This window comes from Schistosoma mansoni, chromosome W (assembly GCF_000237925.1).
Source record: "Schistosoma mansoni strain Puerto Rico chromosome W, complete genome".
NCBI classification, from domain to species: Eukaryota; Metazoa; Platyhelminthes; class Trematoda; order Strigeidida; family Schistosomatidae; genus Schistosoma; species Schistosoma mansoni.
The window spans coordinates 8932374-8954383 of NC_031502.1; the positions used below are offsets into that span (position 1 = coordinate 8932374).

General features: G+C 30.5%; 1 protein-coding gene across 1 annotated transcript in view; it reads right to left on the reverse strand.

The window, feature by feature from the left end:
• Positions 1–279: 279 nt before the first annotated feature.
• The window catches only part of Smp_134430 (putative tolloid), a gene marked incomplete at both ends in the record, with an annotated part of 101137 nt that continues 79406 nt past the window's right edge, over positions 280–22010 (reverse strand). The window contains 7 exons of the mRNA XM_018800143.1: positions 280–370; positions 4358–5153; positions 5298–5524; positions 6664–6752; positions 9013–9110; positions 9213–9605; positions 17578–18571. Of these exons, the coding sequence (XP_018653986.1) occupies positions 280–370; positions 4358–5153; positions 5298–5524; positions 6664–6752; positions 9013–9110; positions 9213–9605; positions 17578–18571 (2688 nt within the window). The remainder of the gene's footprint in view (positions 371–4357; positions 5154–5297; positions 5525–6663; positions 6753–9012; positions 9111–9212; positions 9606–17577; positions 18572–22010) is intronic.

Consider the following 22010-nt stretch of genomic DNA (forward strand, 5'->3'; position numbering starts at 1 on the left):
TATTAAGATAGCAAATAGCTAATAATAATTTAAACATGATTATCAAATTATTTTATTCCTCATAACTAACTAATTAAACTTAATATTAATCTCCACTTGGACAAAATTATCAAAATATTTCGAGATATATATGATATAATATTTCTCAGGTCAAATTATATTTTGATGGTTTTATGAAGACCTCTTCTGATTTCCAAGAAATTTGATGATACACTGATATCAACTAAGAAACACAAGAAACTATGAAGGACTGACTAACCGCTTCGTTTATATTTTTTGTTACAAATACCGCATAACATCATCACCACCACCACCACTGCAACAACCTAACCTCATTACCTTCTTTGGATTATTCTTTTCTTTGAAAAGCCTAACAATAATAGTGATAAAATGATATATTTATAATAACTTGTATATGTTTTCTTTTTAAATACACATGACATTTTTCTATAAAAAAAATCCATGTTATACAGATTTTACATCCCTTTTATTTATACATACATTTGAATAGTAATACTATTGTATATAAAACATTATGGTCATTTCCAGTTCGTATACAATACCATTTAACTAAGATATAATTAATATGAATAGTAATTGTTACTATTAAATGAATGAAGAGAAGAAAAACCAACAAAAAAACAAAAACAAAAACAGTAAGCAAAAGTCTGAATGAAAACTGAACAAAACAATGACAACAGGATAAATAAATTGTAACTTAGAACCAACTAGCACCATGTCTATTAGAATAGAATAAAGGTTAATAGAACTATTCGGATAATTTACTGTTTATTGAAACTAAAAATAGATTTGTATTTATGTATATTTATACGTAGATATCCTTAAGACTTTTTTTGAAAACTTGAATAGAATTATTGTATTATTTGTTTTTGGTTTATAATTAATTTGTATAGATGGGTTTCATTGGAACCTGGAGGAAGAGGATTAACGGACAGTGTATATTTGATTTGAATTCTGTATGTCTATAAATAATGTCGAAAGATAAAAGAAAGCAAATTGATAATTAGTATAAGAATAGAAAAAAACTGTTTATATATAAACAGCTAGCTTAATGGTGAGACAAGAAATATGTGGAACTTTTTGTTCAATTTAAGAGTAGATGTCATCACAGATTAAAACTAGTTGGAAAATTATTAAAGTAGTGTTTCATCTCAGTTTGGAACTTCTCAATAGTACAGGGGCATGGTTCAGTATAAAATTGGACCCAATACCTTCCACGTCTTGAATTGAGCATGGTTCACCTTAACCATTGAATAGAATCCTAATGGTTCATTCTTCAATCTTCAGCCATTTTGCAACATAGTTCAACTAACACCCAATTCTATTGATAATAACTGTCAAACTCTTGCTCCACCTGAACTTCTTCCTGTATGGCTTCTTAATGGAGCTTTAAGAAATCCATTCTGGTGTTAGACACATACCGATAACTATTCACTTTCTTATTGATATCCAGTGACTTTTCAGTCGATTTCGTTTGATATTGAAAATTATATTCAGATGGAAAAATCATCTATTTATTGATATAGATTTACTTCGTGCTTTACATTCTTATTGTTACTATGAGAAATTAAGGGAAACGATTTAAAATCCAGAGAACAGTGAATAATTCTTCATTCTAACGTAAAATTTCCAGTCGATTCACAACACTGCTTTGTTGATGACTAAACTAGTTGTATTTATATTTTGGTACTGAATAGTCAGTAAATGACAATTCAATCATTCAATATTTCTATGGTCCATTTAAGTTTTGTGGTCTCGTTTCATGAAACTGTCTTTAAACAAAATGAATCTGCAAAAAATGCATCATTGGTGATTTACTTCATTTTGTTCACTCATAAATTCATTGAAATGGATAGATATAAGAAAAATATAATATAGTCTATTGTTGAGAAAGTGAATTTATGCACCAAGACGATGTCATAAACCAATACAAAAATATACAATTCATGGGGAGTAACATTTAAGGTTCTCTTAAATAACGGATTAGTCAAAAGTCGGTTTATCTACTAAGTAACACAAATTTATATTTAACATCTTTGATTTTCATACTGTAGTGTCATAGTTGAAAGCATTCTATTTGATAAAGAATGAAGCATTTGATATAATAAGTTCTCTAGCTTTGTTGATCTTTTGACATACGTCAATTGGATTCACACAATAAATTACTGACTACATAATGGTGGGTACTATTCATTTAAAAGTAATCAAATTTAACGATTAAGAAATATAAGTAAAATTTGTAAGAATTAGTCTATCAACTGATTAAAATTTAATGTTTGAATTCATGACTCGATTTAAGCTAGACCACCCTGGAAAACCTGGAAGCACAGGACGATCGTTTCGTCCTAGTATGGCAATGTGCATCAAAATATAGTCAAAATATCAATAATGGAATAATTCAAACCACCACAAATCAAATTAGTTTATTGAAATACACATTTCGGCCTATTTATGGCGTTAAATAAAATTCACATTTCATAATTGATTGACCACTGGGTGGTGATCAATGTCATGCGTGTCAAGTCCGTCCTAGTGCTGATCAAATGCTATCGATCAAGTCGCAATGTGGCCACTAGTCTAGGTAGCTCGACACTGCGTGCACTATATATATATTGAGGCAAGATGGTGGTTGGAGGTGGTCAACAGGAAACCCTGGACCCGGGTTTCGTGCTACTTGGCACTCGTCAGCAAGGTGTACCTGTAATCTTGAGGGAACTGATGCTCCCTGACGGATTCGATCCCGTGTCACTCAGCTTCACAGTCAGAGACGTTACCACTGAGCTATTCGGGCCGCGACCGACCTCCTGTAGGACTGAGATGTAATCACGATTGATTGATCACTGGGTGGTGATCAATATCATGTGTGTCAAGTCAAATTCACATTTATCATCATATCACTTGTTTCCAGTCGTATTCGTCCATTTGTAGTTGCTGAAAAGTTATGTCGTAGCTACTCAAAACAAACTCAAATATGTAGTTAGCAGTTTACAAAGGAAAAAAAGTTTGCTTCTTATCAAATATAACACGTCGTATGTTCAATGCGTTACTATTTATTATCAAAGTAAAAATCAAAAGTGAAGTTAATACCATATTCAAAACATTGAATACATGAAGTTTGAGCGATATTTTACAACTGTTGTCAGCAATCGTCGATCAAAATATAACAATCTTTTTTGAATCAAATATCCATAAGTTTATAGAACGCGACATGTATCATTCAAACGTCATTAAGAAGAGTTGTCACCTTCTCCAGAGAGATGAAAAATTTGATATTTCAATGCCCTGAATATTAATTAAAAATTAATAAGTGGGAGATTTTAGATATTTGTGGAAGTTTTCAACGGGACATATTCGTATTAATACAGAAAAATAGAATAGAATAACCTTAAGAATAACACTAAACAAACTGTTCTAATAACTATGATTAACATTAATTGGCAATTACGAAATTAATTGACTTTCAATATAAAAGCGGCTTTTCATTCAGTATCATAATTAATATCTAAAAGTTGCAAGATAATAGATCTTCAGTATATCTAAGTTTTATCCAGTTCATATTGTATTCAACTCTGGCGCCATATATAAATATAGATCAGAAAGGGTTTTGTGAAGATTTCAGTATTTTCATAGTTGAAATCATGAGTCAATTGAAGCTAGACCACCATGGAAAACCTGGAAGCATTGGTTTATCGGTTAAGTGCTCTGGCACAAGACTGGTAGGTCCTGGGTTCGAATATCGCGAGTGCGGGATCGTGGATGTGCACTGCTGATGAATCCCACAATAGGACGAAACGGCCGTCCAGTGCTTCAACGTTTTCCATGGTGGTCTAGCTTTAATTGATTCATGATTTCAACTGTGAAAATATATAAATATGTCAAAGACTATGAGTATAATTACACCAATTGTTTGAAAAAATATCATTGTAATCTATTTCTGTATAAAGTAATTAAAACAAGAATTGTGTGGATTATTTCAAATAAACACTTACAACAACTCACCTTCAATAATTGGAATGCAATTACTTCACAACAATATTCTTTTGTTATTCTCATTACTACTGTCATGATTCTTCACTTGGACTAGTGGTTACTTGTTGATTTGAATGATTTTTATGTAAACAACATGATCTTGCGTATTGTTGTGTTTCTTTATTTAATAAATTCAAATTTAATGAACTATTTCCCTGAAAAAAAGCTGGACAAATGTTCGTCATATTGAAGGAATGGTTCATTATATAACATATTATTATTGTTATTTAAATTAGGAGAATTTAAGGGAGGTAATTTCTGTCCATGAGATTTTTGTTGATGTCCAGTCAATGGAAATTGATTTGACAAAGATGTTGTTATTAAATGATTTTGTTCTTGTGCCCGTTGTAAATTTTGTTGATAATACAAATAAAATGCTGCTAATGTACTAGGAGAAAATAAAGATGACGAATCATTTGGGATGTCAATGTTACTATCAGTGGTACTACTAGTACTACTATTATTACCGACGGAAGTAATTGGAAAAGATGAGTTTCCTACTAATTTCCGATTTACATTGTCATCATTCATATTATTATTATTTCTGATAATGTCAGGAGAATCAGCAATTACAGTATTCATTTTCATTTGGTAAGTAAATGATTCATTTGAAGTTTTCCATAGATTCTTAGGAGGCTGTTGTGAGTCACTATTTTCTTCTAAAGACCAATTATCACATATATTATTCTGTACATTCATTGTTGTTTTGTCATCAAATAATTCATGTCTAGAGTTTTGTGAATTATTATTTTGCTCGTTCATCATATCGACTAATGACCAGATTTTACGTGTTTCCAATTTAACATTTGTACTGGATTTATTTGTACAATATTCTTTTTCTTGATTCAATGAATTCACTGTGGACACATTGGTCAATACGTGATCATTATAGTCTAAACTTGGACGTTTACTTGGTATGCAATCTAATTGATCACAATTATTTGTAAAATTACGCAATCTACTACTTAATTTACTTTTATTACTTTCAATGATTGTTTGTAAATTTCCATTTTTATCAAATAATTTACTTAATGATAATTTATCATAATTTTCTGTATTTTTACTTAGTAAATATTGTTTTAGACCTTCCAAACCGGTTATTCCTTGTAAATTATGTTCATTAGTATTACTACTATTATCATCATGATCATTAGTATTAACTTTATCATCATTATCATCGTCACAATCAATATCTTCATTTTCAATAGATTGTTCATCTGGTTCAACATCTGATAAACAATCTGTACGTAAATTCCATGTTACTTTATTCTCTTTTTTCAATCGTCTTCTAGCATTTGCAAACCATGTTGATACTTGTGTTAAACTCATTTTTGTAATAAGTGCAAGCATGATTTTTTCACCTTTTGTAGGATATGGATTTTTACGATGTTCATTTAGCCATGATTTAAGCAAACTAGTTGTTTCTCTAGTAGCATTTTTACGTCGATTTGTATTAGTCAATTCAACAGGGCAACTGAAGATATGAATGGAATAAAAAAAGGAACTGATGATTAGTCAAAAGTTATTTATAAAAATATGTATTTATTATCACTAAAGGGTGTTGGGGATATTTTTAAATTCCATAGTTTACATCATGGAATGATCTTAATAAGATGATCATTAGAAATCAACTGGCACTTAACAGCTGTTTCATTATAGTATGTGCCTCATCAATAGAGCGAACCTATAACTACACAGTAGATCAAACCTAGGGCCTTCACGTCTCATCTCAAACGCCTAATTTTTAGATCACTGTTTACATGTCTTATTTCAATCAATCCACGGTACTGCATAGCCATCTTCCAATGCCATCGACGGGTAAGTGGCTACTGCTAAACTATCATATAACATACATCATAAAATAGCGGTAATAAGAGAATTGTTGGAAATTGCAGAGCGCCATAAAAATGGTTCATCCATGATAAAGTCCTCTTAATAGTGCTTAACATATTCTGTATATAAAGTCAAATTCATTACCTTCAATTTTCATGACGAGCAAAACTTCTCAATACGTCATTGTGTATGTTAAATGTCATATAGTTTTCTTTTTTGATGTATAAATTGTTGTCTACTTGGTGATCACAGTAGTTATTATCATTTAAATTGTTTTATGAAAACTCAATAATTGCTAATACACTAATCTCATCACTTCTTAACAATACGCTGGTCTAAAACATACATCTAGTTGTAACTAGAATATATATAAAATAATCTTTAAAGATTTTACTCCCAACAACCCTTCTATGATATTCATTAGCCTACTATATGATTCAAATTCATCGAAAAATTATTCATATTTTCTGTGTGATTTCTTTGTAGATCGATCTTTTAATGTTGAATGATATTAAAAAGAAAACAAGGTCTTTGACAATTATTTCATCTTGATTTGGTCATGCTTAGTTTCCTGAACCCTTGAACCTTTGCCGCTTGCAACAAAGATAATACCGTTTAAACGCTTAACCAGTTATGGATAAATTAAAGAGTTCAAAGTAAACGATCATATGTTACATTATTGTGAGGTAGGCTATAAATTTATTCACCAAAAAGTATTATACAACAAAGAATCTTATGATGTATACATTTAATGAAAAAAAAAATTTTTTTATCACTAACCAGGATCCATTATAGAAGTTTAATAAATGAGGATCAATATTAGATGATACTGCATTTTTCTGAAGATGTTGCCAACTTTCCAAATTTTCCTTTAATTAAAAAGAGCACAAGTGAAATGAAGTAATCAATATTAAATATATCTGTGTTAAACGTCATTTATTACTCGAAATTGATATTATTAGTAATCCATTTAATAATGAATGATAATTATAATATATAGAGATATATAAGAATTTACTAAAAGATAACAATCCGAACTTTCATTATTCTACAATATTTTTCGATAAAAAAGCAAAAAACAAAACACTTTCCTTCACTCCATATAAATATATATTGGGTGGAGGGGGGTTTTAACAATTACAAGGGAGTTCTATTAATAATCATTAACCCCCCATAAGTAAAACTGATTTCACCAATAGGATGCCAAGAATTATTGAACAATAATTATTAATAAGTCAAATGGATAATCAAATTAATTGACACCATAGATGTTAATAATAATAATAATAATAATAATCTTAATGAATCTATAAACCCTATAATTAATAAAATAATAAATCCTAAATGGTCGGTTTTGTTTGCCCATATGAGCAAAGGTGTATTAATATTAAATAGTATCATCGTCACAAATTCATACCCATTTACAGAAGTGTATAAATAGGAATAATGAGGTTAACAAAAATAAAAGAAAATGTATGACGCCTAATCCTTTCACTAAAAATATCTACATTAAAAAAAATAAAATAACTAAGCCTAGAATTGACCATTTTTATTCTTGTTATTATCACTTATGTCATTGATGTAATTCAAAGTTGATAATTATACTATGAACACTTGTTGTATGGTCCTCAATATTCATTGGAAAGGTTTTATCACAAAGCATATTTTAGGGATGGAAAATTTGATCTCTTTAGTGTAAGTATGCTAAGTTGATCAAGTGTCTTTCTGTATTTATTACTTTTTTTCAAACTCCTGAAATGAGGTTATTAAATAGATTTACCAAGCAAATAAAATAAAAAGATATTTAAATAGTTTCCTTCATGAACTGACTTCACTTTGGAAACAATTGAGAATCAGGTAGAGCTGAACAGTTGTTTCATCCTTTGTCGAGATTCTTAAGAACTGAGTTCGTAAAATTCAGTTGTAAATGGAACCCAGGACCTTTAGTTTCAAGAAGAATTCCTATGACCGGTTGAGTTCAGTTATGTTAGAAGTGAGACATATCACCAATATAAGTGCATAATAATCAAACTATATTGTTAAGTAAGAAATGTTAACCAGTACATTCCGACTAATTAACTCTGCAGCATCGTACCTAATGCGATACTAGAATATCCGAAAATTTCATGGATTTATATTACTGAGAACATGCATACTATGAGGAAACAACTGTCTACCATTCAACACTATTCTAGTTGACATCGCTTCACGATGCCAACTAAGAAGAAATTGAACAATCTCCACAAACTTGGTTATACAACAACTGTATATTTACTATTGGTTAATCAATGGTCAGTTAACTAAACAATAATGTAAATAATCTATCTTTACTCATTGTTCAACTATCTTACTATTCAGTATAAAGGAGTAGTTTTTCGAACTAAGATATAATGATAATTGTATTGACTATATATTGTTTGTAAACGGTTGCTAAAATCTCATTTCGTACGCTGTATCTCACTCCATCTAATCACTAAGATAAATAATTTCACTCATTATAGTTTTTAATCTAATTTGAAGTTATTATCTGGGAATTTGTATTTAGCTTTAGGCTTATGTTAAAATGAGGCTTTGTTATTCATAATATGACATAGACTTTAACATTATTACGAAAAAATAATGTAATATGTACTTTGGATATTGAATTGATTTTGTTTTAAACTTAATCACATAGTATATTATTAACTTCTGACTAATTCAGTAGTAACAGTAGTATAAGACTGATTACAGAAATATTTTGTGGGTTATCCAGGTTATTTATTAGTATCATCTCATAAGTTATATGTGATGTAAAATCTAGACATCTGCCCAACATATATTCCAATAATAATAAAATCTCAAAGACGACGAATTCATACCAAAACTTACAATTAAGAGATCATTCATAATTGCAGGGAAATTCAGTTGACATGAATTACTTTCATTTCCCAATATAGGATTTAGGAAACTCTTCTGAACCTGATGAACATGACGCGGATTACTGACATTGTTATTATTTATAATATTATTTATGTTTGGAATAAATGAATTTGACAAATTTCCTGAATTGATTTTTTCTAGCGAATTAGCTAGAAATATTGATGATGGCGATGATTGCACAGTAGATATTGGTGGAATCGCCGTACCTACCGATGGTTGAATTGATGCAGTCTCTGACGTTGAGATCATGGAGTGTTGTTTAAATAAATTCGCAATTGAAGAACGCTGTAGGATGGATTTAAATTTATCTGATTGTGAAGTAATGTTGCTATGAGTGTTAATACCATTATTATTAATAGTATTATTATTACTATCGGCAGTGAAAGCCTTTTCATATTCTTTTCCTATACCACATAATCCATTCGCAATTAAAGAAGAATAAGCCAAAGATAACGCATTTAATGTAGTTTGACCTTGTAAGAAACTATCAAGCTGTTTATTATGTGCTAATTGAATTATATCATTATTAGCAGCATTGTTATTCGTTATTGTGTTTGGGAAAAGATTCCTGACAGGAGTCGAGCTCATTGACGGTAATGTACTACTAATAGGGAATTTCCGATGAGTCAATAATTCGCTTTTGTCCAATTCACTTTGATTCATTGTTTGATTTACAAAATTCAATAGTGATCTATTGAATGGTTCATGAATATTTGTATAATTTATAGATGGTGTTCTATTTTTGTTAATAATATCATTATTACTTGTTGTAATTAACGTTGCGTTGTCTCGATTTTCAACTCCTGATAAAAATGTTGATGATAATGGTGATGATGATAATGATATCGTTGATGTAGTCACCTCTTTCGTAATATAATCATAATGTTCATTTGGACTCGTATCATTGGAATTTTTTCGTTGAACATTAACTTGTGTATATTCTGGATATGAAGTGACTTTTTTATTTGCCTTTATCATTCCTGATGTAATTGTAGTTGGAGTAATATTATTACTACTACTACTAGTACTAATAGTATCATTAGTAACGTTTATTTCATCATCTTCACTATACTGTTGTTGGTACTGATGTTTTTCATAACATCGTATTGAATCATTAGAATTCAATGTTGTCAATAATAAACTTGTTGTTGAGAATACACCATCAAAATTCAATGGTTCTGAACTGTTTTGAGATGAAAGCTAATTTTTTTTAAATAAGCAAATAAACATAGTTAGAATTATTATGAATAAACAAATACATTATGATTACATTTAGTTAGTTACTAATGGAATTAATCCAATATCCTTTCATTGATTTGTTTATCTAATTTACTTCACTTCATTTGTTCATATATATTTGAGTTATAAACAAAGACCCCCCCCCAAGAAAATAATTACAATTACTATTAATTTTTATACTTTGCTCTTTGTTAAAAGTTTATTAGTATACACATTATTATATTAAATTATAGTTATTATCTTTAAAGAGTTTTTGAAAATAAGTTGATTAATTATTTAAAGAAATTAAGATTTTTTTATATATAGTTGAAATCATGAGTCAGTTGAAGCTAGGTCACCATCGAAAACCTGGAAGCACTGGACGGCCATTCCGTCCCATTGTGGGACTTCTCAACAATGCGCATCCACGATTTCGCCTCACGAGATTCGAACCCTGAACCTACCAGTCTCGCGCGCGAGCACTTAACCGATAGACCACCGAGATTTGTAAAGTTTTCAAATGATAATAATAATATTTCAAAAATTCCCATATTGTGATGTAGAACAATATATATATAAGCGAATAATATTATTTTCGATTAGATCGAAACTTCGTCTATTTTTCTTCACCCCCTTCTACCATTTTCTTTTTTCCTCAAATATATGTTTCACGATCCAATTATCTGAACACTTCTTATTGCGTAATCTTATAATTTCTATGACTGTTATTTCAGTGTTTATTATTTTATAATGATTGACCTATTTCCTATTATGTAACATTGATTCAAGCCTTTATTATTCTTCACAATTGATTGATCACTGGGTTATGATCAATGTCATAAGTGTCAAGTACTTCTTAGTGCAGATCGAATGCTATCGATCAAGTTTCAATGTAGCCACTAGTATAGGTGACTTGATACTGCGTGCACTATGTTGAGATAAGATGGTGACCACCTTCAACCATCATCTTTATTATTCTTATCACAACTAGTATACCAGTCATCACACTACCAATTTGTACTTTTCACTTATTATGTTTAGTTATGTAATCTATTCCACTGTTATCATGGACTCATAAACTGCCTTGATTGGTTTAATAATTCCGTATATGCATATAAATATTACTGTATATTAGAGTAAAGCCTGATGAGGAAATAACATTAATATTATAAATAGAATATTGATTAATAACTCCCCCAGTGGACATTAATTGAAGATTATATGCATTATACCATTAAGTAACTACTAGACTTAATGTTTTAAAGTTAACTTATGCATTATGTCATATCACTTCACAGTTGTTTTTTTCTTCCTAAAATACTATTCTTTACTGATAAATTAACTGTTTAATACTTGTTTTATGGCTCTTAAACTGATACTTACCAGAGTAATGAATGAGTTTGGTTCTAGACTATATTGTATATAATTTCTTTAACAAAGTATTCTTTATGATTATAACTACCAATATGCTGACCGAATTTGATATGATTATATTGATAAAATAATTACAGTGATATTGATACACAAAACCTTTTTTTCTGTTTACAAACATGGTAGACTAGTAACGTGATTTTAACAATGATAAAATGATCTAATTTCCCATCAATTGATTAGTTGACTAACACAGTTATAAACCTATTACACATAGTAACTGAATAAATTCTGTAATGTACGAATAATCATACTATTTTGTGGTAGTGTTGCTTAACAAATTAAAATATTTGTAGAGCATAACTGGTTGTGTGTAATGGACATATTTAAAGCTGGCATATGTACACCCTGTGCGAACCGACTCGATCTAGCCAATATACCACAAATTATTTAGAATAGAACGAGGGCAGCTAGCAGCGGAACTCTAACTTTACTAATATTCAGATAAACATTAACTACGCTTAAGAAGCTAAAGGTTATCTGAACTCAATAGCTCAGCACATAACACTTTCTGCGATCACAGTGAAAAGTACTAGGTTCAAGTCCCAATGCGAACATCAGCATTGTGATTCAAGCACATCGGGCTGATAAATTCCAAATGGGATGAGTTGATCATCCTAGAATTCAGTGTTAGTTAAAATCCATCGAAACTAAATATTAAATGATCACATGGAAAAAATCCTATCTAAATCTTTTTCATTTTACAAAAATATGCGTATTTTTCTATAAGGTCTTGAATCCTATAAACTTAACTTCAAATCTTTATCCCACGTTTTTCAATCGGATGAATAAAGAAAACAATGATAATATAACATACTCATCAACATCTCAACAAATGTTTACAATAAAAGATTTTATATAATATCTCCATATACACTATACCTCAGAAAATAAAATAGAATAAGTATGTTAGCCATAATTTCAAAGAAATTTTATAAATCAGCAAAACACATACAGTAATCCATTTAAACATTATTTAAAAGGTGATATTAGGTGAATCACTCTTGAGTGAATATAAACGAGCCTATCCAGAAAATCTCTATCATCTCATCGGATACATAACAGATGAACAAATATCACATGTATTACACAATAAAACTTTGTATTTAATTAAACAACAGATATATTAGTTATAATACCTACAACTTTATAAAAAAAATTTCTAAAATTTTTATATAGTTGAAGTCATGAGCCAATTGAAGCTAGACCACCATGGAATACTGGAAGCACTCGAAGGCCGTTTTGTCCCAGTATAGGACTCCTCGGCAGTGTGCATCCACGATCCCACGTCACGAGATTCCAACCCAGGACCTATCAGTCTCGCAAGCGAGCGCTTAACCTCTACATCACTGAGCTGGCCGGCATCCAACGATGTTAATGTCTAACTTCAACCAATCCACGAAGTTGAGCAACCAATGTCTTCAGTGAATTGATATCTCAAAACAGACCTGGTTGAACTCCACTGGTAATTGCTTCTCACTAGAACTACAGGAAATACCTCCTGAAGCCAGTCACTAGTGAGCATATGATCATTATTAGAAGGGGGGTTTTGTGGAGATTTTAGTAATTTTATATAATTGAAATCATGAGTCAATTGAAGCTAGACCACATTTTATAAGGCGAAATAGATCAGTTAGGTTTTAAGACAAATGGGTAGGTAGTAAAAATTGATTAGATAGATTCCTTAAATTTTACGGAACATTTTTATGGAATTGAATCTTTATTAAAATTAAATAAACTTTTTTTTTGAAAAACAAGCAAACAAACAAACCTTATTTCAATGTTTATTATAGGTAATATGGTCGAAGTAGCTAAACCGATAAGCTACGTTTATTACTAAGTTTTAAAACGGATTAATAGTAAAAAAGATAACAAAATTTAAAACCATAGATATTAATACGGAAGTATCCAACTTACATTTTCATTCATGTTGTATTAGTTCGTTGAAAAGAAGTTAGCCAAAGATCTTATTTGAATGTATCAGTGAAAACAGATTTATTTCAATATTTAAATTATTAGTGATGATAACCAGCACTAATTAGAGAGATTTCTTGTTTATTAATAAATTTATTGAGTAAAATTATGATTATGAATTCTTGTATGTTTCTGTCTATGTATGTAAATGATCAAACAAGCAAGCTTATTTAACTAATATAAGCTAATGAACATTTGTTTTATTTAAGCCTAACAAGGTTGTTTTAAAAAGAGGAGTGATGATAATTGTTTCATGTATCCCTGTTATTTTAGATTTTTTACGTTCCTGACTTTTTTCATGCTGAATACTTTTTTTCGGGGAGGGGGTTGTATTCAGATAAATACTATAACCTCCATAAGGCACAATAAAATCTACTTAATTGATGACAACAGTAACTGATTCCTCTAACTCTGTTTCCCAAACAACTTGTGTGTTTGATACATAATCCAATAAAACTGGTTTCTTTGTTATCTTACCATTATGATTATTATTGCTCTGTCACATAGAACAAAACAGTAAAATCAGCTTGTTAAAAGCGACATTTATTCACCCCTATGATTAAAACTGTTACTACAAGTAGTTAGTCCGTGTTCTGTTGTTTTTTGTTCTGTTCAACCAGTGTTTAACACACTTTACTACCTTCTTTATTATTGGATGCATAGAGTTCGATGCTCAATATTGATTGGCCTGTTGTAGGATGATGGTGGTTGTCATCGTTGTATTAGATAGTTGTAGTAGTAAAAGGATTTTAGTCGCTTCATTATAATGTGATTTTCACACCTACACAGTATTTTTCTTCTTGTCTTTCTGAACGGGAAAACATCATGTTCTCTCTCTTTACATGAACAAACATAAATACAAAATTCTGTATGTATGCATGAATGTATATGTGTTGTTGTTTTGATGTGTTGTATACACAACATTTTGGAATTAATTTCTAACCTTAATATCCATTCTTTTCAACCAATCAGTAAAGACTACGCAAAATACCAGTAAGGAGACTAATTATAAACAGAAAAAAACCTCATTTACATTATAATTAAAACTGATAATAACTCCAACAATGTCAATGATGTGGTGTTTCTTTCAAATTTCGCAACGTTAAATAGCAGAGGTCACAATTCATTGACATATGTTTAGAAATTATGCATTGATAGCCTATTATTAGATACTTAGTTCACAAATGAACATTGTACTAGGTTGTTTTTTATTGTTTACACTAAAAGGAAAGATGTTTAATCAGATTATTAATATTTCTTTATTCAAACATTAGTTTAAACGATACAGTATGTGACATATATTTTGCTTTATAAAACGTTATTTTGTTTAGTGCTCACTATCACATATTAACATTCTTTACACACTTCATATGTTTAAATAAACGTTGCCTTTTCTTCATATTACCTAAATTTAACAGAAAAACCGACTGGTGTAGATTTGAATTATCCTATTGCCCTGGTACGGCCGAGAGTGGGGAGAGTCCGCTCTCTCCCTCGAAGTGGCCACGCGTACAAAGCCTCTGCCAGGGAAGTCCTACTCACTGTCTTCTCGCGACACTACTGTTCTTTACGAAATTGAGAGGACGACAAGCGAATGTCCGGCGCTCTAACTGGGTTGGCGGATACGGAAAGTCCACCTAGGGGAGTTGGAAAACCCTGATTCCAAACCAATGGTGAACATGGGCTCTAGCATCCTGAGGGAACAAATGGCGTATGAATCAATCGTTGGTCACTGGCTACTATGGGACTGCATACTTATTGAACAGGTTAGTAGTTATGTGGACTCAGTAGCAAAAGATGCAGGGTTCGATTCCCCGTGTGAACATCAACAGTGGGATACAGGTATACTCAGCTGAAGAATCGCAAATAGGATGAATCGCACATCCTGGACTCTGCTGCGAACAACGATCCATCTATTCTTTAGAAGGGACCGACTGTTTTAAGTACTAGTGACATAACTGTGATTGGTTTTTATTTAACAGATACTGGCTACTACGTAAAATTGCAATATTTATTAGAAATATTAATTAAAATACTTGCACATTTTACAAGTTTGGAGTCTAGATGAAGACTGATATAAACTCATATATATACGAGACTGCTCAGCATTAAGAATCCACTACCTCGCTGGGAATCAAACCTAGAACCTTCACTCTCGCAGGTTAACTATTAATCAGTCTTAAGCCTAATAAGCAAATAATCATCTCGAAGGACCCAATTTGACCAATATACATAACTTACGTCAGTTCTACGGAATTATAATTATCAGTGTAGTTGCTAGTTACATTATTGTTTGTTTGACGGTATGCTATCCTTGTTTGTTCCAATTAATTTCAGTTGACCTACAACCTGATATAGATATTCACTATACACTTGTTAGTTCCACATTTACCAACTCCGGTCAACACATTTCACTAACAGCTGTACATTTATATATTTTAAAAATATTTACCTAACAATTGAATATCCGTCTAAAACATTACTGTTGATTTATAACTATAGAATTTGATAAGAATTCATCAAAAAGAATATTCTTAATTTATATCTTTGTGCTCTGATATTAAGCGAATTTTTAACCCATCTTCTTTTGACAGTGAAGTCAGTTTGTCTAGTCTATTAGCTCTGATGATGTTATCCAGAATAATAATAAATGCTTGATAATTAAATCATGTAGTTGAGGGAACATAATATTTACCAAGACAAAAATATATTTGAATTGTGAGCTGATGCCTTGATATAACCTATATGTATAAATAAGTATTTGACTTGTTTTCTTAAAAAAAAGCTAGTGAAATTATATCGTCACGTAGCAATGAAGTAAATTATCGTTTATTGATTTTAATTTGCAAGAAAAGTATCGTTTATATTTCTGATAATTTGACTGAAAATGTTATAATATGATTCCCTAGTTGAAAACTATACAGTAGTAGTAGGGTGGTGTGGGTTATTTATATCCACATGAGTAGTATATGGTGATGGTCAGGCATAGAATGTATTTTACTAGAAGGTCGATAAGGAAAGAACAGGAACGAAACGCAATTGGTGTGAAAATGCATGAACAATAATAATAGGAGACTTCGGACTGATATTTGCAAAAGGAATGGTCAAGATTGAGACTATTGATTGATAGTTTTCAAATTAACTGTTTACTGTATGGTTGTCAGATTTTAGTGAGATAGTCTGTAATTGTGTGCTCAAATATATCCGATTGTCCCCACCCGTGTTCTTGTTCACTACAGTAGTAGTAGTAGTAGTAGTAGTAGTAGTAATGGTTATAGTGTCAGTAATATTAGTTTTATATTCATATTATATAATGAAATCAGTGAAATTATTTAACAATTCATTAGTACATTTACAAATTACATGTATGTCATTAATGTTTAAATGTAAAAATTGTAATACCTTTCATTGAAATAAACAAAAAGCTTCAGTTGATATTCACTTATATCACAATCTTTATTTAAATGGTCTCATGTATGAACTTTAAAATTACATACAAAGTTTTTTTTGTTTTGCTTTCTTTTTCTTTTTCTTTTTTTAATCGTGTGTTTATCTTTATTTTTTATGCAAACAAAACCGCCATTAAGAACACAAATGGAAACGTGGAAATATGGAGTGAATAAATTACAATAAATGAATAATAGGATAATGAAATGCAATACATATCCATATCAAATATATTGTCATGTTTTAAATTGTATATTAATAATTTTCGAATAAACATTACCTAATTTAATAGTAGTATAGATTCCTTAGCTATTATACAAAATGCAATAGGGAATAGGTTATTGTTGTCATTAAAGTTAATAACTAATTAAGTTATTATAAGATCATAATTCCGGCTCCTTTTTGGTGTTGTCGTTGTTGTTGTTGAAATATTGAACTTATTTCGTCTGTTGAGTGGTTTATTTACTGAATTCAATTTAAACAAAACTTTAGGGATTCAGTTGTCTCACAAATAAAACTCTCTTTATGCAAAAATAAACATATTTGAAATTCCTTATAATTAGTTCCGTCTATGAATTTAGATAAAGTTAAAATAAAAAATTGAGGCATTTGAAGAAGAAAATGAAGCAACGCTAGATTTTATAGTTGATAATTAAAATGTTTTGATAGCTCTATCATCCCAACGTGATCTACTCAAAGGCATACTTCTTTGTTTCCATTGGCTACCACCGGAAAATAATGGTGGGCTTCGATCCCTTTGAGTGACAACATGAAAACGCATAGGACTTTTGGGATTTTGTTCTGTTTGCTTCTGTTGATACAAATGTGATTTTGCTTGTCGACGAATGCTACGTGGTGGAGATTGGTAATTTTTCGAATTTGGTTGAATTATTCTGTTAACGATATTTAACTGAGGTTGGTGTACAACACGACCGGGTCGCACATGCCATGTACTACTTATACGTGGCTTCCTTGAATTTATTGTATTTTGCGATAATAAAGGAGAATCTGGTTGTGTAGTTGTATGTAAAAATTCTATTGGTGATTTACTTTGAATTGCCGTTTGCTTAGATAAACGGGAACTATATGTTGAGTATGACGGATTAGATCTGAAAAGATTATTAGTAGCAGTTTGTCTTATAGTTGATGGACTTTTAGCTTGTGGATAGGTATATGCAAATCGCCAAGGTAATTGTGAGTTATCTCGATTAACAGGAAGTCTTCCATCACGTCGTTGATAAATATTATTTTGTGAGTAAATCATAGGATTCGTCTGTTGTATAGGTGATGACTGTTTTACATGTTGATATGATGGATGATAATTAAAAGGTCGAGTAGATTGATAATTTTCAGTCATTTCAGAACTTCGCATATCACCAAAATAACGAATTCTTCCGGTACCCCATGCTGGTGGGAATAAATAACGATTACCATGAAATGGTTGATATTGTTGTAACATTTCGTTTTTGCCATAATAAACTGACGATGGAGATGATGATGAGGAAGATGAAGAAGAGGAGGGAGATGAATGAGATGGTATTTGATTAACTAACACTTGTGAATCGATTTCATGTTTCGGTAGCTTAAAATCATATGGAATCATTTGGTATTGTGCTTGAAAACCTTTACCACCAATTGTATCGTCGCTAACAAACTGAAGATACAGTTGTCCAGAATTTGACAAAAATGTATTCGGCAACTTTGACAAGAAAAAAACAATATGATTAAAACACGAGTAGTTTTATTTATTTGCATTTGATGGATAATAAGCAGTATAACAAACAAAATTGGAACGTTGAACAAGTACTTTGTATTGTTAAGTAGAGTTAAACATTGGCATACTTATGAATATCGTGTTAATCGTTGATTATATATATCAATGAATTACTACATCAAAAATCCAAGTCCAAACAAATCTGACAGTTCCTAAGGTATATAGATTATGACTATCAAATGATAATTAACTTTAAAGTTGTTTGTTTTTTTAGTTTCAGGGAATAAATTATGAACTTTCAGTTTAGTGAAACAATTTCTTGTTATTTAGTGTACAGTTATAATATAATTAATCATTTTCCTAATACAGTTTTATCTTATTTTAGTCTTTTCCGCAATTGCAGAAACATTTAAATACTTGGCGAGATTTCTTGAAGTAGATCTATTGAAATACGGCATCTATAAAACACTTCATTTCTGTAAATACTCAGTAATTTTATCTGTAAATCTACTCAGGATCGTCAATTCATGGAATAGATATTCAAGCCGTTAAAACGTCGGTATTGGACATACTAGGTGCTATATAGAAAATATCGGCTGGTAAATAAATGAGAGAAATTAATTCAATATTTATTGTGAGCAAAGATGGATAGTGGCTAACAGTGGAATCCAGGACCCGCGTTTCGTCCTATTTGGGACTCTTCAGCTGGGTGTACCTCATCTCAGAGTTGATGTTCACTATGGGACTCGAACCAAGTACCTTCCGCTTCAAACGCCATCGCGTTATCCACTCAGCTACTGAGTCCTGATAGCCACTTGCTTGTGTAATGGGGTGAAGTTTAGATACTTTTAGTATTTTCTGCTTGAAACTTCCCATTGATGTTTAGGACTGACCAGCTGCAGTCCTAAACGTCAATGGGAAGATTCAAACAAACAATGCTGAGTGAATTTAATATTTATTGTTGTATCCTAGATTGTTGGATTTTACCTCTAAAAATCAAGAAGGATTAGACGTTAATTTCGCTCCAGTAAAGGACTTCTCAGCATTCATGATTCAACTAAAGAACAAAACTTGAACCTTCAGGCTTCGATAATAGTAAAGAAATTTTGCATCGCTGAGCTGTTATCCAAATGTCTATATTTATAACTCCAGCTAGTTAGTGATATTGTGTGACAATCAGAATTTTTAATTTTTAAAAAAAATTACCACGAAATGGTACCAAAATCATTAAAACAGTTACCATCACTACTACTACTACTACTACTACTACTACTACTACTACTACTATTACTATTTTATTAGCATAGTCAGTTTAATTTTACCCAAATTTATTATTTTAATAGCAGTAAGAACCATTATTTCAATTGTTTCATAAACTGGTCATTTTCTGCACATATTTTATTTTCATCTCCTAGTGATAATACTGACAAGTTTAATGTTACTATTTATAATCATGTTAATAATAATAATTTTCTAAATATTCGAAACAAGCACTCAGTTGACAATTGAGCTAATTCTTTTAACATTCTCTCTTATAATATTTATTATTGTTGAAAAAATTTAGGCATGTAGATTCAGTTGACTTTTTCTCCCAATTAATTGCTACCTTTTAACTGGTGACAGGAAGTACCCCTGATTAAACTTATTATTGTTACTATTATTAAAAAATCTATTCGTATACTATTAAAAAAAACTATGGTTGTAGTTTTAATTGTATTAACAGGTTGACAATGGGAACGATTTATAATTTCATAGATTTATTATAATTATTTATTTATTTATTGTCTTACTTTAGTTTCTGTGCAGTTTACATTGATTGCTATTGGAGATTGGATATAAAAATCGTCACTTTTAGAAGGTATGTGAAGTAAATAATTGTCAGTACTATTTTAGATTTTAAAAAGTCGTTTGTTCACTTGTTTTTTGTGTGTTTCTTTCTTAGATCCTACTAAAAACAAACTTTTGATCTGAACACATGAACAGTATAGTTAGTAAACTATTGAATTTATTATTCAAGCCATTTCAGGATTCAATACTAATGTGTGTGTGTGTTTGAGACATTTAACTACAGTCGAGATTATTTGTCTAGTCAAATAAAATTATCACAATCCGAGCACTTTATTCAGACTCTGTTTGTAGACGTTGACAAAAATCATATGTTTTATGGGGAAGAACTATTTTTAGCAGTGATTTGACAGTAGTCAAATTTATCGACAAAAATGATCATAGCAACTAAGATCAATTAACTCAGTAATCTGTTGGTCAAACCGATTAAACCATTAATATAGTTTCTGAGAAAAAATGTTTAGTTTACAACATAATAACTTCCAACTAAGTGAAAATCGTATAGTCTGGGAGAATGGTTAGGGAATGATGATAGTTTTGAGTGATTTTCCATTAAAATTTATGATAATTGATGTTTCGGCTGTATAGATAAATCACAGCAGAGATTACCAATATACATCTCTACATGATTGATATTCTCATTTATTTTCTACAGAAAATAAACCGATAAACATTTTAATTCCTCTCTGTGCATTTAAATGCTTGTTCGCTTGTGTGCATGTATGTAAGCTCGTGTACACGTATCGGTGCCCACTTGAAATGATAAAACTTTTTCTTTGATTTAAAATGGATTTTCTGATTTTACATATACGTGCATATCTTGGGTGTATGTAGGTTTACACCAATGTATTGAAAGAACAGTAATAATAAAGAAAAGTTTTATAGAATTTGTGTTTAGACAACTTGTCTAAATAATGTCAACAAAAAGACAAATTATACAAATCCTTAGTATATATATATATATATATATATATATATATATATATAGGATACATGTTCAACAAAATAGTAGCATCTCTCATAGTGTTCCTGAGATGTTGAACAAAGTCATTTATGGTAATAGTAGTAGTATACCGCTTGTGTTTGCAAATACAAGTAGTATGTAATACCAGTCGGAAGTGGAATGCCTGTGAGCAGAAGGTCAAGAAGATTAAAATGAAAATAGGAAACAAAGGAACTGGAAGCGATCAAGACAAAAACAGAGATGAAGGACCAGTGAAGCTCGTAAGAGATAATTCAAAGAAGATTTATAAATGATGTATTCGATGAATGATTTTCACATTTTACTAAACCACCATGTGATTATGCATCAACAACAAATTGGTCTCCCCGACCTGAGTTTCTGTTCACTATAGTAGTAATAGTAGTAGTAGTCTTTGTTTCATTACATTTACAATACACTTGTGTATTTCATGCAGACAATGTGCTAGAATTATATGAATATCTAACAGAAATAAAAACATTATTATAGTCATTTTAAAGAAATTTTTTAATAAGTATGACTTGAGCATATACAAACTTATAGGCATGTACGTGAATGTTTGCGCTCAAATACAAAGTGGGAATATAGGGGAGCTTA